At 58.6% G+C, this 27,203-nt stretch overlaps 2 protein-coding genes across 2 annotated transcripts in view; both read left to right on the top strand.

Annotated features, from left to right (window-relative positions):
- Nucleotides 1-3,929, top strand: part of RNF40 (ring finger protein 40) — a 41,788-nt gene extending 37,859 nt beyond the window's left edge. Inside the window, exons 18-19 of the mRNA XM_072029551.1 lie at nt 385-486; nt 1,933-3,929. Coding sequence (XP_071885652.1) covers nt 385-486; nt 1,933-2,109 — 279 coding nt within the window. The 3' untranslated portion in view covers nt 2,110-3,929. The remainder of the gene's footprint in view (nt 1-384; nt 487-1,932) is intronic.
- Nucleotides 3,930-5,290: 1,361 nt separating this feature from the next.
- On the top strand, nt 5,291-26,806 carry RUSF1 (RUS family member 1). The gene is made up of 14 exons (XM_072029528.1): nt 5,291-5,349; nt 5,577-5,654; nt 8,042-8,156; nt 10,822-10,867; nt 12,389-12,421; nt 12,567-12,672; nt 14,433-14,534; nt 15,533-15,603; nt 16,611-16,846; nt 19,807-19,864; nt 19,979-20,049; nt 21,575-21,736; nt 26,115-26,195; nt 26,275-26,806. The coding sequence occupies exons 4-14, from the start codon at nt 10,833-10,835 to the stop codon at nt 26,388-26,390; spliced, it is 1,071 nt and encodes a 356-aa protein (XP_071885629.1). The 5' UTR covers nt 5,291-5,349; nt 5,577-5,654; nt 8,042-8,156; nt 10,822-10,832; the 3' UTR covers nt 26,391-26,806.
- Nucleotides 26,807-27,203: the final 397 nt, after the last annotated feature.

Consider the following 27,203-nt stretch of genomic DNA (forward strand, 5'->3'; position numbering starts at 1 on the left):
GCACCTATACGGGGTCTGGGGGCACCTATAGGGGGGCTATGGGGATCTATAGGGGTTCTGGGGGAACCTATAGGGAGGTGTGGGGATCTATAGGGGGTCTGGGGGGCCCTACAGGGGATGTGGGGGCCCTATAGGGGGGTGTGGGGGCCTAGGGGGGGTCTGGGGGTACCTATAGGGGGTCTGGGGGAATCTATAGGGGGTCTGGGGGGCCCTATGGGAGGGTCTGGGGGCACCTATAGGAGATCAGAGGGGCTCTGAAGGGGGCAAATTTGCTCTTCTGGGGGTCCCTTCGGGGGCATATGGGCTCTATAGGGGTCGGGGGGGGGGAGGGGGCACCCATGGGTGCTGTGGGTCACCCCCCACCCCCTTGCACCCCCCCCCCAGGAGGAGCTGTCGCGGCTGCGTCGGAAGCTGGAGAAGCAGCGCAAGGTGGAGGTGTACGCCGACGCCGACCAGATCCTGCAGGAGGAGATCAAGGAGTACCGGGTGCGGGGCGGGGAGCACCCATGGGTGCTGGGGGGGGACGGGGGGGGGGCGGGAGGTCCCGGTGGGGGGGTTGGAGGGCCTTGGGGGGAGGTTGGGGGGACGTGGATGGGGCGGGAGGGGGTTGGGGTGGGGTTGTAGCACCCATGGGTGGGGCTGGAGCACCCATGGGTGGGGTTGGAGGACCTGGGATGGGGTTGGAGGATCTTGGGGTTGGGTCCTAGCACCCATGGGTGGGGTTGGGGGGCTTTGGGTGGGGCTGGAGGACCTTAGATGAGGCTGGAGGAGCTTTGGGTTGAGTTGGAGCACCCATGGGTTAGGTGGTAGCACCCATGGGTGGGGTTGGAGCACCCATGGGTGGGGTTGGAAGACCTTGGGTGAAGGTTGGAGGACCTTAGATGGGGTTAGAGGAATTTTGGGTTGGGTCCGAGCACCCATGGGTGAGGTCATGGACCTGGAATGGGTCTGGAGGACCTTGGGGTTGAGTTGGAGCACCCATGGGTTGGGTGGTAGCACCCATGCGTGGGGTTGGAGGGCTCTTGAGTTGACCTTGGAGGACCTGGGATGGGGTCGGAGGACCTTGGGGTTGGGTGGTAGCACCCATGGGTGGGGTTGGAAGACCTTGGGTGAAGGCTGGAGGACTTGGGATGGGCTTGGAGAACCCTCAGGTTGGGTTGGAGCACCCATGGGTGGGGTTGGAGCACCCATGGGTGGGGTCAGAGGACCTGGGATGGGCTTGGAGGACCTTGGGGTTGGGTTGTAGCACCCATGGGTTGGGTCCTAGCACCCATGGGTGGAGTTGGAAGACCTTGGGTGAAGGTTGGAGGTCCTTGGGTTGGTCTGGAAGACCTTGGGGTTGGGTGGTAGCACCCATGGGTGGGGTTGGAGGACCTGGGATGGGGTTGGAGGACCTTGGGGTTGGGTGGTAGCACCCATAGGTGGGGTTGGAGCACCCTTGGGTGGGGTCAGAGGACCTGGGATGGGCTTGGAGGACCTTGGGGTTGAGTTGGAGCACCCATGGGTGGGGTCGGAGGGCTCTTGAGTTGACCTTGGAGGACCTTAGATGGGGGTGGAGGACCTTGGGGTTGGGTCCTAGCACCCATGGGTAGGGTTGGAAGACCTTGGGTGAAGGTTGGAGGTCCTTGGGTTGGTCTGGAAGACCTTGGGGTTGGGTGGTAGCACCCATGGGTGGGGTTGGAGGACCTGGAATGGGTCTGGAGGACCTTGGGGTTGGGTCGTAGCACCCATGGGTGGGGTTGGAGCACCTATGGGTGCTCTTGAGTTGACCTTGGAGGACCTTAGACGGGCTTGGAGGACCTTGGGGTTGGTTCCTAGCACCCATGGGTGGGGTCAGAAGACCTGGGCTACATCCCGAGGACCTTTGGGTTCATCCCCAGCACCCATGGGTGCCCGGGCGGTGCTGACGGCCATCTTGTCCCCCCCCCCCAGGCCCGCCTGACGTGCCCGTGCTGCAACGCGCGCAAGAAGGACGCCGTCCTCACCAAGTGCTTCCACGTCTTCTGCTTCGAGTGCGTCAAGAGCCGCTACGACACCCGCCAGCGCAAGTGCCCCAAGTGCAACGCCGCCTTCGGCGCCCACGACTTCCACCGCGTCTACATCAGCTGAGCCCCCAACCCCCCCCCCCGGCACCCATGGGTGCTCCCCGACCAACCCCGGGTGCTCTACGGCCAACGTTGGGTCTTGAGGGTTGGCCAACGCCCCCTTGGAGGACCAAGGGACCCCTTTTGTGTGTGTTAGGTGAAGACCATGAGCACCCATGGGTGCTTCTTGATGTCCTGGGGTGCTCCAAAGCCACCCCCAGCACCCATGGGTGCTCCCTGACCACCCATGGGTGCCCTACGGTCAACGTTGGGTCTTGGAGGTTGGCCAACGCCCCCTTGAAGGACCATGGGACCCTTTCTACATGAGTTAGATGAAGCCCATGGTGGTCCTTGAGCACCTATGGGTGCCCGTTGATATCGTGGGGTGCCCCAAAGCCACCCCCAGCACCCATGGGTGCTCCCCCGACCAACCCCGGGTGCTCTACGGCCAACGTTGGGTCTTGGGGGTTGGCCAACGCCACTTTGGAGGACCATGGGACCCATTTTGAGTGTGTTAGGTGAAGACCGTGGGCACCCATGGGTGCTTCTTGATGTCCTGGGGTTCTCCCCAACCACCCCCAGCACCCATGGGTGCTCCCCGACCACCCCTGGGTGCCCTACGGCCAACGTTGGGTCTTGGAGGTTGGCCAACGCCACCTTGGAGGACCATGGAACCCTTTCTACATGAGTTAGATGAAGCCCGTGGTGGTCCTTGAGCACCCATGGGTGCTTCTTGGTGTTCTGGGGTGCCCCAAAGCCACCCCCGGCACCCATGGGTGCTCCTTGACCACCCGTGGGTGCCCTGTGGTCAACGTTGGGTCTTGAGGGTTGGCCAACGCCACCTTGGAGGACCATGGGACCCATTTTGAGTGTGTGAGGTGAAGACCGTGGGCACCCATGGGTGCTTCTTGATGTCCTGGGGTGCTCCCCAACCACCCCCAGCACCCATGGGTGCTCCCCGACCACCCATGGGTGCCCTACGGCCAACGTTGGGTCTTGGGGGTTGGCCAACGCTACCTTGGAGGACCATGGCACCCATTTTGAGTGTGTTAGGTGAAGACCGTGGGCACCCATGGGTGCTTCTTGATGTCCTGGGGTGCCCCAAAGCCACCCCCAGCACCCATGGGTGCTCCCCGACCACCCATGGGTGCCCTACGGCCAACGTTGGGTCTTGAGGGTTGGCCAACACCACCTTGGAGGACCATGGGACCCTTTGTGTGTGTGTTAGGTGAAGACCGTGGGCACCCATGGGTGCTTGTTGGCATCGTGGGGTGCCCCAACCCCCCCCCAGCACCCATGGGTGCTCCCCCGACCGACCCCGGGTGCCCTACGGCCAACGTTGGGTCTTGAGGGTTGGCCAACACCACCTTGGAGGACCATGGGACCCTTTGTGTGTGTGTTAGGTGAAGACCGTGGGCACCCATGGGTGCTTGTTGGCATCGTGGGGTGCCCCAACCCCCCCCCAGCACCCATGGGTGCTCCCCCGACCGACCCCGGGTGCCCTACGGCCAACGTTGGGTCTTGAGGGTTGGCCAACACCACCTTGAAGGACCATGGGACCCTTTCTACCTGTGTTAGATGAAGCACATGGTGGTCCTTGAGCACCCATGGGTGCTTGTTGGCATCTTGGGGTGCCCCAAAGCCACCCCCAGCACCCATGGGTGCTCCTTGACCACCCATGGGTGCTCTACAACCAACGTTGGGTCTTGGGGGTTGGCCAAGGCCCCCCTGGAGGCCCACGGGTGGCTTTGTGTCAGCGTCGGTTGAACCCCAGGGTGCCCCCAGCACCCATGGGTGCCCCCCTGTCCCCCCCCATCCCCCCCCAATAAAGCGCTTGGAGCTGTGGGCGTGGCTGCGCGGGGCCTTTTTTTGGGGGGGGGGAGGGATCATAGAGAGGGGGGGTGGGGGTAGAGCGTCCCCTGGGCGCGTGGTGCCCTGCTGGCAACCATAGAGACGTGGAGGACCTCGGGAAACCATAGAGTGCTGGAGGACTCTCCTCCTAGACAGTCCCTGCAGAGACCATAGAGACGTGGAGGACCTTCCTCCTAGAAAGTCCACCCCATGGTCATAGAGTCCTGGAGGACCTCCCTCCTAGAGAGTCCAAACGGTGACCATAGAGTCTGGAGGACCTTTGTCCTAGAGAGTCCACGTAGTGACCATAGAGACGTGGAGGACCTCCATGCTAGAAAGTCCAAACCGTGACCATAGAGACGTGGAGGACTTCTCTCCCAGATCACCCACGCAGTGACCATAGAGACGTGGAGGACCTCCTTGCTAGACAGTCCACGCGGTGACCATAGAGACGTGGAGGACCTCCTAGTGTAACCTGAGGAGCGACCATAGAGTCTTGGAGGACTCCCCATGCAGTGACCATAGAGTCCTGGAGGACCTCCCTCCTAGAGAGTCCAAATATTGACCATAGAGTCCTGGAGGACTCCTCATGCAGTGACCATAGAGTCCTGGAGGACTCCTCTCCCAGATCACCCACGCAGTGACCATAGAGACGTGGAGGTCCTCCGTGCTAGACAGTCCACGCGGTGACCATAGAGTCCTGGAGGACCACCTAGTGTAACCTGAGGAGCGACCATAGAGTCTTGGAGGACTCCTCACGCAGTGACCATAGAGTCCTGGAGGACTCCCCCCATGCAGTGACCATAGAGTCCTGGAGGACTTCTCTCCCAGATCACCCACGCAGTGACCATAGAGACGTGGAGGACCTCCTTGCTAGACAGTCCACGCGGTGACCGTAGAGTCCTGGAGGACCTCCCTCCCAGAGCGCCCACGTAGTGACCATAGAGACGTGGAGGACCTCCCTCCTAGAGAGTCCAAACCGTGACCATAGAGTCCTGGAGGACTCCTCTTGCAGTGACCATAGAGTCCTGGAGGACCTCCTACTGTACCCTGAGGATCGACCATAGAGTCCTGGAGGACTTAACCCAGCGCGCCCTCCCCTGACCATAGAGTCCTGGAGGACCTCCCTCCCAGAGCGTCCACGTGGTGACCATAGAGTCCTGGAGGACTCCTCTTGCAGTGACCATAGAGTCCTGGAGGACTTCCCCAGAGCGCCCACGTGGTGACCATAGAGTCCCGGCCCCCCCCCGATGGCGGCGTCTCCTCCTGGGGTCTCCCCCCTCCCCCCCTGCTCCCCCCCCCCCTCCCCCCCTTCCTCCCCCTCCCCCCCCCGGGAGCCGCCGCAGCCCCTCCCCCACCCCCCCCCGTCCCCCCCCCTTGTCCGGGAGCTTTGGGGGCGCCGCGAGGCCGCGCGGTACCGGGGGGGGGATGGGGGGGGCGGGGGGGGGTGGGGGAGGGGCTGCGGCGGCTCCCGGCGGGGGGAGGGGAGGGGGAGGGGGAGGGGGGAGGGGTGGGGGAGGGGCTGCGGAGGGCGGCGGAGGTGGGGGAGGGGCACAAAGGGGGGGGTGGGGGGAGGGGTCTTGGGGGGGGGGGGGGAGGGGCGGGGGTCCTGACCCCCCTCCCCCCCCCCCCCCCCCCCAGCGGCTGCTGCTGCCCCAGGGGTACCCCGAGAGCGTCAGCGGGGACTATGGGAGGTACCAGGCCTGGGACAGCCTGCAGGTACTGGGGGCACTGGTTTGTACTGGGAGGGCACGGGGAGGCACTGGGAGGGGGTTGGGGGGGGACTGGGAGGGGGTAGGGGGGGCTGGGAGAAGTATAGGAGGGGACTGGGAGCACTGGGAGGGGATTGGGGGGGAATTAGGGGGGACTGGAAGGGACTGGTTTATACTGGGAGGGCACTGGGGGGGGACTGGTGTATACTGGGAGGGTCTGGGAGGGGGTTGGGGGGGACTGGGAGGGACTGGGAGGGGACTGGGGGGGACTGGTTTATACTGGGAGGGCACAGGGAGCTGTATAGGAGGGGACTGGGATGGACTGGGAGGGGATTGGGGGGGACTGGTTTATGCTGGGAGGGCACTGGGAGCAGTTTAGGAGGGGATTGGGAGCACAGGGAGGGGATTGGGGGGGACTGGAAGGGACTGGTTTATACTGGGAGGGCACTTGGGGGGACTGGTGTATACTGGGAGGGTCTGGGAGGGGGTTGGGGGGGACTGGGAGGGACTGGGAGGGGACTGGGGGGGACTGGTTTATACTGGGAGGGGGCTGGGAGCTGTATAGGAGGGGACTGGGAGGGGACAGGGAGGGGCTGGGAGGGGATTGGGGGGGACTGGTTTATGCTGGGAGGGCACTGGGAGCAGTTTAGGAGGGGATTGGGAGCACTGGGAGGGGATTGGGGGGGGATTGGGGGGGACTGGGAGGGACTGGTTTATACTGGGAGGGCACTGGGGGGGGACTGGTGTATACTGGGAGGGACTGGGAGGGGACTGGGGGGGTACTGGGAGCAGTATAGGAGGGGACTGGGAGAACTGGGGGGGACTGGGAGGGGGTTAGGGGGGGATTGGGGGGGACTGGTTTATACTGGGAGGGGGCTGGGATGGACTGGGAGGGGACTGGGGGGGACTGGGAGAGGTTTGGGGGGGACTGGGAGGGGGTTGGGGGGGACTGGGAGGGGACTGGTTTATACTGGGAGGGCACTGGGGGGGGACTGGGGGGGTACTGGGAGCAGTATAGGAGGGGACTGGGAGCACTGGGAGGGGACGGGGGGGGACTGGGAGGGGGTTGGGAGGGACTGGGAGGGCACTGGGAGCAGCACCCTGAGGGGTGTCCTAGGGTCTTGAGGGCTTACTGGGAGCACTGGGAGTTACTGGACGGGGTCTGGGCCTTAGTGGCTATCGATACTGATCCATACTGGTTTATACTGGTCCTTACTGGTTTGTACTGGTGCGTACTGGCAGGCGCTGTGCAGCACCATGACAGGCACCCTGGTGCTTTGAAGGGTTACTGGGAGCACTGGGAGTTACTGGGCGGGATCTGAGCCTTAGTGGCTATTGCTACTGGTCCATACTGGTTTATACTGGTCCGTACTGGCAGGCGCTGTGCAGCACCCTGAGGGGTGTCCTAGGGTCTTGAGGGCTTACTGGGAGCACTGGGAGTTACTGGGCGGGGTCTGGGCCTTAGTGGCTATTGATACTGGTTCCTAGTGGTTTATACTAGCTTATACTGGTCCTTACTGGTTTGTACTGGTCCGTACTGGCAGGCACAGTGCAGAACCCTGAGGGGTGTCCTGGGGTCTTGAGGGCTTAGTGGGAGCACTGGGAGTTACTGGGCGGGATCTGGGCCTTAGTGGCTATCAATACTGATTCCTAGTGGTTTATACTGGCTTATACTGGTCCTTACTGGTTTATACTGGTCTGTAGTGGCAGGCGCTGTGCAGCACCCTGAGGGGTGTCTTGGGGTCTTGAGGGCTTACTGGGAGCACTGGGAGTTACTGGGCGGGATCTGGGCCTTAGTGGCTATCAATACTGATTCCTAGTGGTTTATACTGGCTTATACTGGTCCTTACTGGTTTATACTGGTCTGTAGTGGCAGGCGCTGTGCAGCACCCTGAGGGTTGTCCTAGGGTCTTGAGGGCTTACTGGGAGCACTGGGTGCTACTGGGCGGGATCTGGGCCTTTGGAGCTATCAATACCGGACAATACAGGTCCATACTGGTTTATACTGGTTTATACTGGTCCTTACTGGTTTGTACTGGTCCGTACTGGCAGGCACAGTGCAGAACCCTGAGGGGTGTCCTGGGGTCTTGAGGGCTTACTGGGAGCACTGGGAGTTACTGGGCGGGATCTGGGCCTTTGTAGCTATCAATACCGGACAATACGGGTCCATACTGGTTTATACTGATCTATAGTGGTCCTTACTGGTTTGTACTGGTCCGTACTGGCAGGCGCTGTGCAGCACCCTGAGGGTTGTCCTGGGGTCTTGAGGGCTTACTGGGAGCACTGGGAGTTACTGGGAGGGAGCAGAGCCTTATTGGCTATTGCTACTGGTCCATACTGGTTTATACTGGTTTATACTGGTCCTTACTGGTTTGTACTGGTTTGTACTGGCAGGCGCTGTGCAGCACGGTGACCGGGACGCTCTCCACCCGCGCCGTGCTGCAGACCGTGGGGGTCGGGGACAGCGCGGCCACCGCCACCGGGGCCACCCTCACCTGGGTGCTGCGCGGTGAGTGCACCCAAAATCCCCCTTTTTCGCCCCAAAATCGGCTCCGGCACCCCCAAAAACCCCCGGTTTCACCCCAGATCTGCCCTTATCCCCCCTCAGTTTTTTATTCTGGTCCCAAAATCTCTGGTAGTGGCCCCAAAACCCCTCAAAATTTGACGACCCTAAATCCTTCATTTTCACCCCCAAAATCCCCCTTTTTCACCCCAAAATCGGCTCCAGCAGCCCTAAAAAACCCTAGTTTTACCCCAAATGTCTCCTCATCCCCCCTCAGTTTTTCATTCTGGCCCCAAAATCTCCGGTAGTGGCCCCAAAACCCCTCAAAATTTGACGACCCTAAATCCTTCATTTTCACCCCCAAAATCCCCCTTTTTCACCCCAAAATCGGCTCCGGCACCCCCAAAATCCCTTAGTTTCACCCCAAATCTCCCCTAGACCCCCCTGTGTTTTTTGTTTTGGCCCCAAAATCTCCGGTAGTGGCCCCAAAACGCCTCAAAATTTGGCAACCCCAAATCCTTCATTTTCACCCCAAAATCTCCCCTTTTTCGCCCCAAAATCAGCTCCAGCGCCCCCAGAAACCCCCGATTTCACCCCAAATCTCCCCTTATCCCCCCTCACTTTTTCATTCTGGCCCCAAAGTCTCCGGTAGTGGCCCCAAAACCCTTCAAAATTTCGTGACCCCAGATCCTTCATTTTCAACCCAAAATCCCCCTTTTTCACCCCAAAATTGGCTCCAGCACCCCTAAAAACCCCCAATTTCACCCCAGATCTGCCCTTATCCCCCATCAGTTTTTTATTCTGGTCCCAAAATCTCTGGTAGTGGCCCCAAAACCCCTCAAAATTTGGCGACCCCGAATCCTTCATTTTCACCCCCAAAATCCCCCTTTTTCACCCCAAAATCGGCTCCGGCACCCCCAAAAACCCCCAGTTTCACCCCAAATCTGCCCTTATCCCCCCTCTGTTTTTCATTCTGGCCCCAAAATCTCCGGTAGTGGCCCCAAAAACCCCTCAAAATTTGACGACCCCGAATCCTTCATTTTCACCCCCAAAATCTCCCTTTTTCACCCCAAAATCGGCTCCGGCACCCCCAAAAACCCCCAGTTTCACCCCAAATCTCCCCTCGTCCCCCCTCAGTTTTTCAGTCTTGCCCCAAAATCTCCGGTAGTGGCCCCAAAACCCCGCAAAATTTGGCTACCCCGAATCCTTCATTTTTACCCCAAAATCCCTCTTTTTCACCCCAAAATTGGGTCTAGCACTCCTAAAATCCCCCGGTTTCACCCCAAATCTCCCCTCGTCCCCCTCCATTTTTTTATTTTGGCCCCAAAATACTCAGGTTTCCCCTCAATTTGGTGACCCCAAAACCTTTCTTTTCTGCCCCCAAAATCCCCCTTTCTCACCCCAAAATCTCCTGATTCACCTCCCCAAACTCTTTTATATCCCAAAATTCCACGATTTCACCCCAAAATCTCCTGATTTCACTCCCCAAATCCCATTTCTATCCCAAATCTCTTTGATTTCACCCCAAAATCCCCGAATTTCATTCCCAAATTCTCTTTTTTTCCCCAAATCTCTCTGATTTCACCCCAGAATCTCCAGATTTCATTGCCAAATCCTGTTTTTTTCCCAAATCTCCCCAAAATCTTCAGATTTCATTTCCAAGGTCTCCTTTTTCCCAAATCTCCCTGATTTCACCCCAAATTCTCCTGATTTTATTCCCAATTTTTCCCAAATCTCCATGATTTCTCCCCAAAATTCCCTAATTTCACTCCCCAAATCCCATTTCTATCCCAAATTTCTCTGATTTCACCCCAAAATCTCCAATTTCATTCCCAAATTCTACATTTTTTACCAAATCTCACCAATTTCACCCCAGAATCCCCAGATTTCATTCCCAAATTTTGAATTTTCCCAAATCTCCCTGATTTTACCCCAAAATCCCCTGATTTCATTCCCAAATCCTAGATTTTCCCCAAGTCTCCCTGATTTCACCCCAAAATCTCCAGATTTAATTCCCAAATTCTACATTTTTTACCAAATCTCACCAATTTCACCCCAGAATCCCCAGATTTCATTCCCAAATTTTGAATTTTCCCAAATCTCCCTGATTTTACCCCAAAATCCCTTGATTTCATTCCCAAATCCTAGATTTTCCCCAAGTCTCCCTGATTTCACCCCAAAATCTCCAGATTTAATTCCCAAATTCTACATTTTTTACCAAATCCCAGCAATTTCACCCCAAAATTTCCAGATTTCATTCTGAAATTCTGTATTTTCCCCAAATCTCCCTGATTTCGCCCCAAAGTCCCCAGATTTCATTCTCAAATTCTCTTTTTCTTTTTTTTCCCTAATCTCTCTGATTTCACCCCAAAATCTCCAGATTTCATACCCAAATCTTCCTGATTTCACCCCAAAATTCCCTAATTTCATTCCCAAATTCTCTTTTTTCCCAAATCTCTCTGATTTCACCCCAAACCCCCCTCATTATCCCCAAAATTTTCCCGTATCCTTCTTCCCTCCTGGTTTAATTCCCAAAATCTCCGCATTTCACCCCAAAGTTTCCTCGCCCCCAAATTTCCCTGATTTCACCCCAAAATTTCATGATTTTGACTTAAATTTTTTGTGGTGTCCCAAAATTGGCTGATTTCACCCCAAAATTGTGTCCCCGCAGATGGGGTGGGGATGGTGACGCGCATCGTCTTCGCCTGGCTCCAGGGGTGAGCACTGGGGGCACTGGGAGGGACTGGGAGCACTGGGAGGGACTGGGAGGGGTCATTGGGGTTACTGGGAGGGACTGGGAGGGGTTATTGGGGTTACTGGGAGGGACTGGGAGGGGTCACTGAGGGGACTGGGAGGGACTGGGAGCACTGGGAGGGACTGGGAGGGGTCACTGGGGTTACTGGGAGGGACTGGGAGGGGTTATTGGGGTTACTGGAAGTTACTGGGAGCACTGGGAGGGATTATTGGGATTACTGGGAGCACTGGGAGTTACTGGGAGGGTTCACTTGGGTTACTGGGATGTACTGGGAGAGGCTACTGGGAGCACTGGGAGGGGCTACTGGTTGTTACTGGTTATCACTGGGGCCCTTCTTGGTCCATACCAGTCCATACTGGTCCATACTGGTTTATATTGGTCTATATTGGTTATAGGGGGTCTGTACTGGTCTATACTGGTTTATACTGGTCCATGCTGGTCTGTATTGGGCCATACTGGTTTATACTGGTCCGTATTGTTTGGTACCGGTCCATACTGGTTGGCACTGATCTGTACTGGTCCATACTGGTTTATACTGGTCCATACTGATTGGTACTGGTTCATACTGGTTGGTACTGGTCTGTATGGGTCCATACTGGTCTATACTGGCCTGGTTTGTACGGGTCCATACTGGTTTATGCTGGTTTATACTGGGCCATACTGGTTTATACTAGGTGGTACCAGTCCATACTGGTCCATGCTGGTTTATGCTGGGCCATACTGGTTTATACTGGTCTATACTGGTTGGTACCAGTCCATACTGGTCCATTCTGATCCATATTGGTTGGTACCAGTCCATGCTGGTCCGTACTGGTTTATACCGGTCCATACTGATTTATACTGATCTGTCCTGGTCCATACTGGTCCATACTGGTTTATATGGATCCATACTGGTTGGTACCAGTCCATACTGGTCCATACTGGTTGGTACCAGTCCATACTGGTTTATACCGGTCCATACTGCTTGATACTGATCTGTACTGGTCCATACTGGTTTATACTGGTCCATACTGGTTGGTACTGATTTGTACTGGTCCATACTGGTTTATACTGGTTTATACTGGTCCATACTGGTTAGTACCAGTCCATACTGGTCCATACTGGTTGGTACTGATCTGTACTGATCCATACTGGTTTACACTGGTCCATACTGGTTGGTACTGATCTGTAGTGGTCCATACTGGTTTATGCTGGTCCACATTGGTCCATACTGGTTTATACTGGTCTGTACTGGTTTATACTGGTCTGTACTTGCCCATACTGGTTTATAGTGGTTTATACTGGTCTGTACTGGTCCATACTGGTTTATACTGGTCCATACTGGTCTGGTCTGTACTGGTCCATACTGGTTTATACTGGTCTGTGCTGGTCCATACTGTTTTATACTGGCCTGTACTGGTTTATACTGGTCCATACTGGTTTATACTGGTCCATACTGTTTTATACTGGTCCATACTGGTCCATACTGGTCCCTCCCCCACAGACCCTCCCTGGACTGCGAGGCCAAGCAGTGGCGGTGAGTCACGTGACCTCCCGTTAACCCCGCCCCCTTTTCCTTAACCCCGCCCCCTTTTCCTTAACCCCGCCCCCTTTGGCAGTGGCCCCGCCCCCTCGGGGTGAGGCCCCGCCCCCTGACCACCCTTGGCCCCGCCCCCTCGCAGGCTGGCCGCTGACGTCATCAACGACCTGGGGCTGGTGCTGGAGCTGCTGGCGCCGTACTGGGGGGGGGCGGGGCCTCTGCTGCTGGGCGGGGCCGCCATCGCCAGGGTGTGACGTCACGGGGGGCGGGGCCTCAAGGGGGGCGGGGCTTGGGGGGCTGGGGGCGGGGTTTAGGGGGGAGGGGGCGGGGCTTGGGGGAGGGGGTGGGGTTTAGGGGGGAGGGGGCGGGGCTTGGGGTGTTAGAGGGGGACTGGGGGGTACTGGGGGATACTGGGGGGTGTACTGGGATGGGACTGGGGGATACTGGGGAGTACTGGGAGTATACTGGGAGATACTGGGGGGTACTGGGAGATCCTGGGGGGTATTGGGAGAGTACTGGGGTGGGACTGGGGAATACTGGGAGTATACTGGGGGGTACTGGGGTGGGACTGGGGGTGTACTGGGAGAGTACTGGGGGGTACTGGAGTGGTACTGGGGGGTGTACTGGGGGGGACTGGGGTGAGACTGGGGAATACTGGGAGATACTGGGGGGTACTGGGAGATACTGGGGGGCACTGGGAGAGTACTGGGGGGTACTGGAGTGGTACTGGGGGATACTGGGGTGGGACTGGGGAGTACTGGGAGATACTGGGGGGTACTGGGAGAGTACTGGGGGGTACTGGAGTGGTACTGGGGGGTACTGGGAGAGTAGTGGGAGATACTAGGGGGTACTGGAGTGGTACTGGGGGATACTGGGAGAGTACTGGGGGGTACTGGGGTGGGACTGGGGAGTACTGGGAGGTACTGGGAGAGTACTGGGGGGTACTGGAGTGGTACTGGGGGGTGTACTGGGGGATACTGGGGTGGGACTGGGGAGTACTGGGAGTATACTGGGGGGTACTGGGAGTATACTGGGAGATACTGGGGGGCACTGGAGTGGTACTGGAGTGGTACTGGAGGGTACTGGGGGATACTGGGAATTACTGGGGGGTACTGGAGTGGTACTGGGAGAGTACTGGGGGGTATTGGAGTGGTGCTGGGGGGTACTGGAGTGCTACTGGGGAGTACTGGGAGGTACTGGGAGACACTGGGGTGGGACTGGGGAGTACTGAGAGTATACTGGGAGATACTGGGGGGTACTGGAGTGGTACTGGGGGATACTGGGGTGGGACTGGGGGTTACTGGGAGGTACTGGGGGGTACTGGAGTGGTACTGGGGGATACTGGGGGTGTACTGGGGGATACTGGGAGAGTACTGGGGGGTACTGGGGGATACTGGGAGATACTGGGGGATACTGGGGGATACTGGGGGATACTGGGGTGATGTCAAAGGGATACTGGCGAATGTTGGGAGATACTGGGGGATACTGGGAGGCACTGGGATGCCACTGGGTGCCATTAGGGTCCCATTGGGTGCCCCTGGGCGATACTGGGTGATACTGGGAGCTACTGGGGTGGCATTATGGTGGCTCTAGGGTGTTACTGGGAGTTACTGGGGTGTTACTGGGAGGCACTGGGGTGTTACTGGGAGGCACTGGGGTGCCACTGGGTGGTACTGGGAGGCACTGGGGCGCTACTGGGTGCCATTAAGGTCCCATTGGGTGCCCCTGGGCGATACTGGGCGATACTGGGAGCTACTGGGCTGCCGTTCTGGTGGCACTGGGAGGCACTGGGGTGTTACTGGGTGTTACTGGGAGGTACTGGTGTGTTACTGGGAGGCACTGGGTGTTACTGGGAGGCACTGGGGTGCCACTGGGTGCCATTATGGTCCCATTGGGTGCCCCTGGGCGATACTGGGGGATACTGGGAGCTACTGGGCTGCCGTTCTGGTGGCACTGGGGTGGTACTGGTTGTTACTGGTTCATACTGGGAGCCAACTGGTGTCCCCAGAGCGCGGTGGCGGTGGCGGGCGGGGCCACGCGGGCGGCCGTGGCCGTGCACCAGGCCCGCAGGGAGAACGCGGCCGAGGTGAGCGCCAAGGATGGCAGCCAGGTGAGACTGGTTTGGACTGGGACAAACTGGGAGCACTGGGAGGGGCTGGGGAGGGCGCCGGGAGGGGCCGGGAGGGGGTTGGGTGGGGTTGGGGGGCACTGGGAGGGACTGGGAGGGTACTGGGAGGGAGTGGGGTGGTGGGGGGGGTCACTGGGAGGTACTGGGAGGGGTCACTGGGGTTACTGGGAGGTACTGGGAGGGGTCACTGGGGTTACTGGGAGGGACTGGGAGCGCTGGGGGTGGGAGTGGGATGAGGGGAGGGCAACTGGTTTGTAATGGGAGCTGTGGGAGGGGAACTGGGAGCACTGGGAAGAACTGGGAGGGCAACTGGCTGGTACCGGGAGCACCGGGAGTGGAACTGGTTCATACTGGGAGCACTGGGGAGGGAACTGATTCATACTGGGAGGGGAATCGGTTCATACTGGGAGCTCTGGGAGGGGAACTAGGAGCACTGGGAGGTATTGGGAGGGCAGCTTGTCCATACTGGGCTTACTGGGAGGGGAACCGGTTCATACTGGGAGCACTGGGAGGGGAACCAGTTCATACGGGGCTTACTGGGAGGGGAACTGGGAACACTGGGAGGACCTGGGAGGGCAACCGGTTGATACTGGGCTTACTGGGAGTGGAACCAGTTCGTAATGGGGACACTGGGAGGAACTGGGAGGGTAACTGGTTCATACTGGGAGAGGAACCAGTTCATACTGGGCTTACTGGCAGGGGAACTGGGAACACTGGGAGGACCTGGGAGGACAACTGGTTGATACTGGGCTTACTGGGAGTGCAACCAGTTCATACTGGGTAGAAAGGGAGGAACTGGGAGGGGAACTGGTTCATACTGGGAGCACTGGGAAGGGAAGTGGCTGGGAGCTGGGAGCTGTAACGGGTCCGTACTGGCCCATACTGGTTTGTACTGGTCCATACTGGTTTGTACTGGTCCATACTGGTTTGTACTGGTTCATACTGGTTTGTACTGGTCCTTACTGGTCTGTACTGGGCAGGAGACGCTGGTGAACGCCGTGGGGCTGCTGCTGGCGCTGCTGCTGCTGCCCCTGCTGGAGGGGCGGCCATGGTGAGGGGGCGGAGCCCCAGGGGCTGATGGGATACAGGAGGACTTTCACTTTCACTTTCACTTTCACTTTCGTTTTTGCCCATGGGGGAGGAGCTCAGCGATTGGCTGGGGAACCGCAGGGGCTGATGGGATGGGGGCGCCGCAGGGGCTGATGGGAAGGTATGGGGAGTCACAGGGGATGATGGGAAGGCTCTGAGCCCCAGGGGCTGATGGGATAGGGGATTACTTTCACTTTCATTTTGTACTTTCACTTTCATTTTTGACCATGGGGTGGGGAACCCCGGGGGCTGATGGGATGGGGACGCCGCAGGGGCTGATGGGAAGGTGTGGGGAGCCCCGGGGGCTGATGGGATAGGGGATTACTTTCACTTTCATTTTTTACTTTCACTTTCGTTTTGGACCATGGGGGAGAAGCTCAGCGATTGGCTGGGGAACCCCAGGGGCTGATGGGACGGGGGCGCCGCAGGGGCTGATGGGAAGGGTCGGGGAGCCCCAGGGGCTCATGGGAAAGTTCCGAGCCCCAGAGGCTGATGGGATATGGGAGTACTTTCACTTTCATTTTGTACTTTCACTTTCACTTTTGACCATGGGGTGGGGAACCCCGGGGGCTGATGGGATGGGGGCGCCGCAGGGGCTGATGGGAAGGTGTGGGGAGCCCCAGGGGCTGATGGGATAGGGGATTACTTTCACTTTCTCTTTGTACTTTCACTTTCACTTTTGACCATGGGGTGGGGAACCCCGGGGGCTGATGGGACGGGGGCGCCGCAGGGGCCGATGGGAAGGGGTCAGGACCCCCAGGGGTTCATGGGAAAGTTCCGAGCCCCAGGGGCTGATGGGATATGGGAGTACTTTCACTTTCACTTTGGACTTTCACTTTCGTTTTTGCCCATGGGGAAGAAGCTCAGCGATTGGCTGGGGAACCCCGGGGGCTGATGGGACGGGGGCGCCGCAGGGGCTGATGGGAAGGGTCCGGGAGCCCCGGGGGCTGATGGGAAACGTCCCCGCAGGCTGAGCTGGCTGCTGGTGGCCCTGCTGGTGGCCGCCCACCTGGGCTGCAACCTGAGGGCGGTGGGGGCCCTCTGCATGCCCACCCTCAACAGGCCCCGCCTCCGCCTCGCCCTGGACGGGGCCTTGCGGGGAAGCCCCGCCCCCAAGGCCCAGGCCACGCCCCCCGGCGGTGACGTCATCGACCTGCCCGTGCCCGGCCCCGAGGAGGTCAACCCCCGAGAGCCGCTGCTGCCCGGTGAGGATGGGGGCACCCGGGGGTGTCACCCGGTGTCACCCGGTGTCACCTGGGGTCACCCGGGGTCACCTGGGGTCACCTGGGGTCACTCGGGGTCACCTGGGGTCATGTGGGGTCACCCCTTTGTCACCCAGTGTCTTTGTGTCACCCCCCCCGGTCACCCAATGTCAGCCTTTTGTCACCCAGTGCCACCCAATGTCACCCTCATGTCACCCCCTTGTCACCCAACGTCACCCTCATGTCACCCAGCGCCACCCAGTGTCACCTTAGTGTCACCCAGTGTCACCCAAAGCCACCCAATGTCACCCATTGTCACCCTACGTCACCCCCTTGTCACCCAACGTCACCCTTATGTCACCCAGCATCACCCTAGTGTCACCCAGTGTCACCCCCGTGTCACCCAGTGTCAACCTTGTGTCACCCAATGTCACCCAATGTCACCCTACGTCACCCCCTTGTCACCCAATGTCACTCTCACGTCACCCAGTGTCACCCAGTGTCACCCGGTGTCACCCAGTGTCACCCTACGTCACCCCCTTGTCACCCAACTTCACCCCCGTGTCACCCAACGCCACCCTTGTGTCACCTAGCGTCACCCTCATGTTACCTCTTGTCACCCAACTTCACCCCCTTGTCACCCAGTGTCACCTTAATGTCACCCCTATATCACCCAACGTCACCCCTGTGTCACCCAGTGTCACCCAACATCACCCTTGTGTCACCCAGTGTCACCCTTGTGTCACCCAGTGTCACCCAGTGTCACCCAACGTCACCCTCGTGTCACCCCTTGTCACCCAGCTTCACCCCTGTGTCACCCAATGTCACCTTCTTGTCACCCAACGTCACCCAATGTCACCCCCATGTCACCCAACCTCATCCTTGTGTCACCTGGGGCCGCCCAGTGTCACCCAACGTCACCCTTGTGTCACCCAGTGTCACCCAACTTCACCCCCTTGTCACCCAACGCCACCCTTGTGTCACCCAAAGCCACCCAATGTCACCCCTTGTCACCCTACGTCACCCCCTTGTCACCCAATGCCACCCTCATGTCACCCAGCATCACCCTAGTGTCACCCAATGTCACCCTCATGTCACCCAACACCACCCTTGTGTCACCCAACGTCACCCAGTGTCACCTTAATGTCACCCAACGTCACCCAGTGCCACCCAACATCACCCCCGTGTCACCCATTGTCACCCAACGTCAACCTTGTGTCACCCAATGTCACCCCTTGTCACCCTGTGTCACCCCCTTGTCACCCGATGTCACCCTCGTGTCACCCAACACCACCCTTGTGTCACCCCCTTGTCACCCGATGTCACCCTTGTGTCACCCAACCTCATCCTTGTGTCACCCAATGTCACCCAACCTCATCCTTGGGTCACCCAGTGTCACCCAACGTCACCCTTTTGTCACCTGCGGTCACCCAACGTCACCCAGTGTCACCCAACGCCAGCTCCGTGTCACCCAGCATCACCCTAGTGTCACCCAGTGTCACCCCCGTGTCACCCAATGCCACCCAACGCCACCCAAGGTCACCCTACATCATCCCCTTGTCACCCAATGTCACCCTCATGTCACCCAACGCCACCCAGCATCACCCAGTGTCACCCAATGTCACCCAACTTCACCCTCGTGTCACCTGGGGTCACCCAGCGTCACCCAGCATCACCCAGTGTCACCCAATGTCACCCAACTTCACCCTTGTGTCACCTGGGGTCACCCAGCGTCCCCCAGTGTCACCCAACTTCACCCCCTTGTCACCCAATGTCACCCTCATGTGACCCAACGCCACCCAGTGTCACCCAGTGTCACCCAGTGTCAACCTTGTGTCACCCAATGTCACCCTACGTCACCCCCTTGTCACCCAATGTCACCCTCATGTCACCCAACGCCACCCTTGTGTCACCCAGTGTCACCCAATGTCACCCAACCTCATCCTTGTGTCACTTGGGTCACCCAATGTCACTCTCATGTCACCCCACGCCACCCAGTGTCACCCAGCGTCACCCAGCATCACCCAGTGTCACCCAATGTCACCCAACTTCACCCTTGTGTCACTTGGGGTCACCCAGTGTCACCCAGCGTCACCCCTTGTCACCCAACTTCACCCCCTTGTCACCCAATGTCACCCTCATGTCACCCAACGCCACCCAGTGTCACCCAGTGTCACCCAGTGTCAACCTTGTGTCACCCAATGTCACCCAGCGCCACCCAGTGTCACCCTACGTCACCCCCTTGTCACCCAACTTCACCCCCTTGTCACCCAATGCCACCCTTGTGTCACCCAGTGTCACCCAATGTCACCCAACCTCATCCTTGTGTCACTTGGGTCACCCAATGTCACCCTCATGTCACCCAACGCCACCCAGTGTCACCCAGCATCACCCAGTGTCACCCAATGTCACCCAACTTCACCCTTGTGTCACCTGGGGCCACCCAGTGTCACCCAACGTCACCCAATGCCACCCAACGTCACCCAGTGTCACCTTAATGTCACCCAACGTCACCCAGTGCCACCCAACATCACCCCCGTGTCACCCAGTGTCACCCAACGTCATCCTTTGGTCACCTGGGGTCACCCAACGTCACCCAGTGTCACCCAATGTCACCCAGTGTCACCCAATGTCACCCAATGCCACTCCTGTGTCACCCAGTATCGCCCCAGTGTCACCCAGTGTCACCCAACGTCACCCTTTGGTCACCTGGGGTCACCCAACGTCACCCAGTGTCACCCAATGTCACCCAGTGTCACCCAATGTCACCCAATGCCACTCCTGTGTCACCCAGTATCACCCCAGTGTCACCCAGTGTCACCCAATGCCACCCAGTGTCACCCAGTGTCAACCTTGTGTCACCCAATGCCCCCCAACGCCCCCCCACGTCACCCAGTGTCACCCACCACCCCCGTGTCACCCAACGTCACCCAACGTCCCCCCCTAACGTCCCCCCACTCCAGGCTTCAGCACCCGCCTGCGCCTCCACCTGGGCGCCCCCCTGCACCGCCTGGTCAAGAGGTGAGGAGGGGGGGAAATCGGGGGGCCGGGGGGGGGTCCCCAAATTGGGGAGGGGTCCCTAAATTGGGGTGGGGTCCCCAAATCGGGGGGGGGTCCCCAAATTTGTCCCCGCAGCGTGGCCGAGCTGAGGAAGGCGGCGGAGTGCGGCACCCGCGACTACCTCATCGTGCTGCGCCCCAGCCAAGGTGGGGGGGGGTCCCCAAAATTTTTGGGGGGGGTCCCCAAATTGGGGAGGGGTCCTGAGTCCCAACGGGGGGGTCCTCAACCTAACGGGGGGGTCCCAAACCCAACGGGGGGGTCGCCAACCCAACGGGGGGGTCCCCAAGTCAATGGGGGGGTCCCCAAGTCTATGGGGGGGTCCTCAACCCAACGGGGGGGTCCCCAAATCAATGGGGGGGTCCCCAAGTCATTGGGGGGGTCCTCAACCCAACGGGGGGGTCCCCAAATCAATGGGGGGGTCCCCAACCCAACGGGGGGGTCGCCAACCCAACGGGGGGGTCCCCAACTCAATGGGGGGGTCCCCAACCCAATGGGGGGGTCCCCAAATCAATGGGGGGGTCCCCAAATCAGTGGGGGGGTCCCCAACCCAACGGGGGGGTCGCCAACTCAACGGGGGGGTCCCCAAGTCAATGGGGGGGTCCCCAACCCAACGGGGGGTCCCCAAATCAGTGGGGGGGTCCCCAACCCAACGGGGGGGTCCCCAAACCAACGGGGGGGTCCTCAACCCAATGGGGGGGTCCCCAACTCAATGGGGGGGTCCCAAAACCAATGGGGGGGTCCCCAACCCAATGGGGGGGTCCCCAAATCAGTGGGGGGGTCCCCAACCCAACGGGGGGGTCGCCAACCCAACGGGGGGGTCCCCAACCCAATGGGGGGGTCCCCAACTCAATGGGGGGGTCCCCAACCCAACGGGGGGGGGTCCCCAACCCAATGGGGGGGTCCCCAACCCAATGGGGGGGTCCCCAAATCAATGGGGGGTCCCCAACCCAATGGGGGGGTCCCCAAGTCAATGGGGGGGTCCCCAAATCAGTGGGGGGTCCCCAAGTCAATGGGGGGTCCCCAAGTCAATGGGGGGGTCCCCAAATCAGTGGGGGGTCCCCAAGTCAATGGGGGGTCCCCAAGTCAATGGGGGGGTCCCCAACCCAATGGGGGGGTCCCCAAGTCAATGGGGGGGTCCCCAAATCAGTGGGGGGTCCCCAAATCAATGGGGGGGTCCCAAACCCAATGGGGGGGTCCCCAAGTCAATGGGGGGGTCCCCAAGTCAATGGGGGGTCGCCAACCCAATTGGGGGGGTCCCCAACCCAACGGGGGGGTCCCCAACTCAATGGGGGGGTCCCCAAGTCTATGGGGGGGTCCCCAACTCAATGGGGGGTCCCCAACCCAACGGGGGGGTCCCCAACCCAATGGGGGGGTCCCCAAGTCAATGGGGGGGTCCCCAAATCAGTGGGGGGGTCCCCAACCCAATGGGGGGGTCCCCAACTCAATGGGGGGGTCCCCAACCCAATGGGGGGGTCCCCAAGTCTATGGGGGGGTCCCCAACCCAATCGGGGGGTCCCCAAATAAGTGGGGGGGTCCCCAACCCAACGGGGGGGTCCCCAAACCAATGGGGGGGTCCCCAACCCAATGGGGGGGTCCCCAACTCAATGGGGGGTCGCCCACCCAATTGGGGGGGTCCCCCCCCTAACGATGGGTCCCCCCGCCCCCCCTCAGGCTGGGTGGGGGTGGGGCTGCGTCACGGGGCCCCCCCCGACACCCCCCTGCGGGCCTGCGCCCACGCCCTGCTGCTGGAGGAGCTGCTGGGCCCCGAGCTGCCCCCGGGGGCACCCATGGGTGCTGCCCTGCGCCGCCTCCAGCAGCGCCTGCGCCGCTGCCGTGAGTGCCCGGGGGGGGGTCCCGGGGGGGTTTTGGGGTGGTTTTGGGGTGGGTTTTGGGGTCCCCATGGGGGGTTGGGGGGGGGTTAGGGGGGTTTTGGGGTCCCTAGGGTGGTTTTTGGGGTGGTTTTGGGGTCTTTGAGGTGGTTGAGGGGGTTCTTGGGGGGTTGGAGGGGTCCCAAGGGTGGTTTTGGGGGTCCCTGGGGTGGTTTTGGGGGTCTTTGGGGTGGTTTTGGGGGTCCTGGAGGGGTCCCTAGGGTGGTTTTGGGGGTCTCCGAGGTGGTTTTGGGGTCCCCATGGGGGATTGGGGGGAGCTAGGGGGGACTTGGGGTTCCTAGGGTGGGTTTTGGGGTCCTGGAGGGGTCCCAAGGGTGGTTTTGGGGGTCTCTGGGGTGGTTTTGGGGTCCCCGAGGTGGTTTTGGGGTCTTTGGGGTGGTTTTGGGGGAGCCCCGAGGTGTTTTTTGGGGTCCCTGGGGTGATTTTGGGGTCCCCAAGGTGGTTTTGGGGTCTTTGGGGTCGTTTTGGGGTCCCCGAGGTGTTTTTTGGGGTCTTTGGGGTGGTTTGGGGGTCCCCGAGGTGTTTTTTGGGGTCTTTGGGGTGGGTTTTGGGGTCTTTGGGGTGGTTTTGGGGAGTCCCCGAGGTGTTTTTGGAGTGCTTTGGGGGTCTTTGGGGTGGTTTTGGGGTCCCCATGGGGGGTTTGGGGGGGCCTAGGGGGGATTTGGGGTCTTTGGGGTGGTTTTGGGGGTCCTGGAGGGGTCCCTAGGGTGGTTTTGGGGGTCTCTGGGGTGGTTTTGGGGTCCCCATGGGGGGTTTGGGGGGGCCTAGGGGGGATTTGGGGTCTTTGGGGTGGTTTTGGGGGTCCTGGAGGGGTCCCTAGGGTGGTTTTGGGGTAATTTGGGGGGGTTCCGAGGTGGTTTTGGGAGGTTGTAGGGGTCCCAAGGGTGGTTTTGGGGGTCCCTAGAGTGGTTTTGGGGGTCCCTGGGGTGATTTGGGGGATATTTGGGGTGGTTTTGGGGTCCCTGAGGTGGTTTTGGGGGTGTTTGGGGGTCCCCGAGGTGGTTTTGGGTGGTCCTGGGGCATTTGGGGGGTCCCTAGGGTGGTTTTTGGGGGGTCTTTGGGGTGGTTTTGGGGTCTCCAAGGTGTTTTGGGGGTCCTTGAGATGATTTTGGGGTTCCCAGTGGGGTTTTGGGGTTCTTGGTTGGGTTTTGGGGCTGGTTTTGGGGTGGTTTTCCTGGTTTTGGGGCTTCATTTTGGGGCTCCCTGGGCCCATTTTGGGGCTGAGAGTTGGGTTTTTGGGGCCCTGGGGTCAATTTTTGGGGTCCTGATGATGTTTTTTGGGTTTCTGGGGTGAGATTTTGGGGTTCTTGGTTGGGTTTTGGGGCTGGTTTTGGGGTGGTTTTCCTCGTTCCTGGGCTTCATTTTGGGGCTCCCTGGGACCATTTTGGGGCTGAGAGTTGGGTTTTTGGTGTCCCGGGGACATTCTTGGGGGTCAGGGGATGGGATTTTGGGGTCAGAGGATGGGATTTTGGGGTTCTCGGATGGGTTTTGGTGCTGGTTTTGGGGTGGTTTTCCTGGTTTTGGGGCTTCATTTTGGGGCTCCCTGGGACCATTTTGGGGCTGAGAGTTGCGTTTTTGGGATCCCGGGGACATTTTTTGACGTCCTGATGACATTTTTTGGGCTCGGGGGATGGGATTTTGGGCTCAGAAGATGGGATTTTGGGGTTCTTGGTTGGGTTTTGGGGTGGTTTTCCTCATTCCTGGGCTTGCTTCTGGGGTTCCCTGGAGCCATTTTGGGGCTGAGAGTTGGGTTTTTGGAATCCTGGGGATGATTTTTGGGGTCCCGGAGTAGGATTTTGGGGACAAGGGGTGGGATTTTGGGGTTCTTGGTTGGGTTTTGGGGATGGTTTTGGGGTGGTTTTCTTTGTTCCTGGACTTCATTTTGGGGCTCCCTGGGGCCATTTTGGGGCTGAGAGTTGGGTTTTTGGGATCCCGGGGACATTTTTTGATGTCCCGATGACATTTTTTGGGCTCGGGGGATGGGATTTTGGGCTCAGAAGATGGGATTTTGGGGTTCTTGGTTGTTTTTTGCGGTGGTTTTCCTCATTCCTGGGCTTGCTTCTGGGGTTCCCTGGAGCCATTTTGGGGCTGAGAGTTGGGTTTTTGGGGTTCCAGGGACATTTTTTGGGGTCCTGATGATGTTTTTTGGGGTCCTGGGGTGGGATTTTGGGGTTCTCGGATGGGTTTTGGGGCTGGTTTTGGGGTGGTTTTCCTGGTTCCTGGGCTTCATTTTGGGGCTCCCTGGGGCCATTTTGGGGCTGAGAGTTGCGTTTTTGGGGATCCCGGGGACATTTTTTGACGTCCCGATGACATTTTTTGGGCTCGGGGGATGGGATTTTGGGCTCAGAAGATGGGATTTTGGGGTTCTTGGTTGGGTTTTGGGGTGGTTTTCCTGGTTCCTGGGCTTCATTTTGGGGCTCCCTGGGGCCATTTTGGGGCTGAGAGTTGGGTTTTTGGTGTCCCGATGACATTTTTTGGGGTCAGGGGATGGGATTTTGGGGTCAGAGGATGGGATTTTGGGGTTCTTGGTTGGGTTTTGGGGCTGGTTTTGGGGTGGTTTTCCTGGTTTTGGGGCTTCATTTTGGGGCTCCCTGGAGCCATTTTGGGGCTGAGAGTTGGGTTTTTGGAATCCTGGGGATGATTTTTGGGGTCCCGGAGTAGGATTTTGGGGACAGGGGGTGGGATTTTGGGGATCTTGGTTGGGTTTTGGGGCTGGTTTTGGGGTGGTTTTCCTGGTTCCTGGGCTTCATTTTGGGGCTCCCTGGGGCCATTTTGGGGCTGAGAGTTGCGTTTTTGGGATCCCGGGGACATTTTTTGGTGTCCCAATGACATTTTTTGGGCTCGGGGGATGGGATTTTGGGCTCAGAAGATGGGATTTTGGGGTTCTTGGTTGGGTTTTGGGGTGGTTTTCCTCATTCCTGGGCTTGCTTTTGGGGCTTTCTGGGACAATTTTGGGGCTGAGAGTTGGGTTTTTGGAATCCTGGGGATGATTTTTGGGGTCCCGGAGTAGGATTTTGGGGACAGGGGGTGGGATTTTGGGGTTCTTGGTTGGGTTTTGGGGCTGGTTTTGGGGTGGTTTTCCTGGTTCCTGGGCTTCATTTTGGGGCTCCCTGGGGCCATTTTGGGGCTGAGAGTTGGGTTTTTGGGGTCCTGAGGACATTTTTTGGGTGTCCTGGGGACTATTTTTGGGGTCCTGGGGTGGGATTTGGAGGTTTTTGGATGGGTTTTGGGGCTGGTTTTGGGGTGGTTTTCCTGGTTCCTGGGCTTGCTTTTGGGGCTCCCTGGGGCCATTTTGGGGCTGAGAATTGGGTTTTTGGAATCCTGGGGATGATTTTTGGGGTCCCGGAGTAGGATTTTGGGGACAGGGGGTGGGATTTTGGGGTTCTTGGTTGGGTTTTGGGGCTGGTTTTGGGGTGGTTTTCCTGGTTTTGGGGCTTCATTTTGGGGCTCCCTGGGGCCGTTTTGGGGCTGAGAGTTGCGTTTTTGGGATCCCGGGGACATTTTTTGGTGTCCCAATGACATTTTTTGGGCTCGGGGGATGGGATTTTGGGCTCAGAAGATGGGATTTTGGGGTTCTTGGTTGGGTTTTGGGGCTGGTTTTGGGGTGGTTTTCCTCGTTCCTGGGCTAGCTTTTGGGGCTCCGTGGGGCCATTTTGGGGCTGAGAGTTGGGTTTTTGGTGTCCCGAGGACATTTTTTGGGGTCAGGGGATGGGATTTTGGGGTCAGAGGATGGGATTTTGGGGTTCTCGGATGGGTTTTGGGGCTGGTTTTGGGGTGGTTTTCCTGGTTCCTGGGCTTCATTTTGGGGCTCCCTGGGGCCATTTTGGGGCTGAGAGTTGCGTTTTTGGTGTCCCGGGGACATTTTTTGACGTCCCGATGACATTTTTTGGGCTCGGGGGATGGGATTTTGGGCTCAGAAGATGGGATTTTGGGGTTCTTGGTTGTGTTTTGGGGTGGTTTTCCTCATTCCTGGGCTTCATTTTGGGGCTCCCTGGGGCCATTTTGGGGCTGAGAGTTGGGTTTTTGGTGTCCCGGGGACATTTTTTGGGGTCAGGGGATGGGATTTTGGGGTCAGAGGATGGGATTTGGGGGTTCTTGGATGGGTTTTGGGGCTGGTTTTGGGGTGGTTTTCCTGGTTTTGGGGCTTCATTTTGGGGCTCCCTGGGGCCGTTTTGGGGCTGAGAGTTGCGTTTTTGGTGTCCCGGGGACATTTTTTGGTGTCCCGATGACATTTTTTGGGCTCGGGGGATAGAATTTTGGGCTCAGAAGATGGGATTTTGGGATTCCCCACCCATTTCCCCGTTGTGTCCCCCCCATTCCAGCTCCGGGTTCGGTGCCGTGGGCCGCCTTGGCCGAAAGCTCGCGGATTTGGGATGACGTCATCGGCCCCGCCTTCTTACGTGGTAAGTGACGTCATCATGACGTCATCACCTTGTCATGACGTCATCAGCAAGGCGATGACGTCATCCCCTACTTTTTTAGGCTTGGCCAACGCCGGTTGGCTGACGGAGCGCCACCAACTGGCCCCCGACGAATGGCGGCTCGACTGGGCGGGGCTGGGGGGCGGGGTTTCGGGGGAGAAGCCCCGCCCACCTTGACTCCACCCGATTTCCCCCAAAATTACCCCAAAACGGCGCGAGGAGCGAAAATCGCTTTTTTTTCGACAACCGGATCAAATTTCCCCCGGTTTTGGGGGGCGATTTACGAAAATTCACATTTTTTGCATCCCTTCCGGACTTTTCGCACCCAAAAAGCAAAGTTTGAGGGTGGTTTTGGGGTCGTTTGGGGTGCTTTTGGGTCATTTGGGGTGGTTTTGGGTCATTTCGGATGGTTTGGGGTCATTTGGGATGGTTTTGGGGTCATTTGGGACGGTTTTGGGGTAATTGTGGGCAACCTGGATGTTTTGGGACATTTTGATGAAATTCTTCGGATTTGGGACATGCATTTGAATTTTGGGGCGAATCAGGTGTTTTAAGACATTTTGATGATTCATAAATGCTTTGAGAAGATTTCAGCAACGTTTTGGGGTTAGTTTGGGATGTTTTGGTGTTTCTGAGCGTTTCAGCGGCGTTTCTGGGTATTTTCACCTTATTTGAAGGATTTGAGGGCATTTTGGGGGACAAACAATGTTTATTAGGGTTTGGGGGGTAAAAGCAACATTTTTGGGCATTTTTTCACATTTCCGGAAGCTTTTGGGGGAACTTTGGGGGGAAATCCCGACACTTTGGGGCCAATTATGGGATTTTTGGGGTTATGAGGATTTTGGGGGTAATAACAGCATTTTGGGGGCGTTTTTTCACATTTCCGAGGTAGCTTTGGGGGAATTTGGGGGAAAATCCTGACACTTTGGGTCCAACTATGAGATTTTTGGGGGAAAATCTCGACACTTTGGGGCCAATTATGGGATTTTG

This window comes from Anas platyrhynchos, chromosome 30 (genome assembly GCF_047663525.1).
Source record: "Anas platyrhynchos isolate ZD024472 breed Pekin duck chromosome 30, IASCAAS_PekinDuck_T2T, whole genome shotgun sequence".
Classification (NCBI taxonomy): Eukaryota; Metazoa; Chordata; class Aves; order Anseriformes; family Anatidae; genus Anas; species Anas platyrhynchos.

Coding starts and splice junctions, on each gene's coding strand:
- RUSF1 (XM_072029528.1), top strand. CDS start 10,833: ATGGTGACGCGCATCGTCTTCGCCTGGCTCCAGGG. Junction 12,673..14,432: donor GCGGGGCCGCCATCGCCAGG/GTGTGACGTCAC, acceptor TGGTGTCCCCAG/AGCGCGGTGGCGGTGGCGGG. Junction 16,847..19,806: donor CCGAGAGCCGCTGCTGCCCG/GTGAGGATGGGG, acceptor CCCCCACTCCAG/GCTTCAGCACCCGCCTGCGC.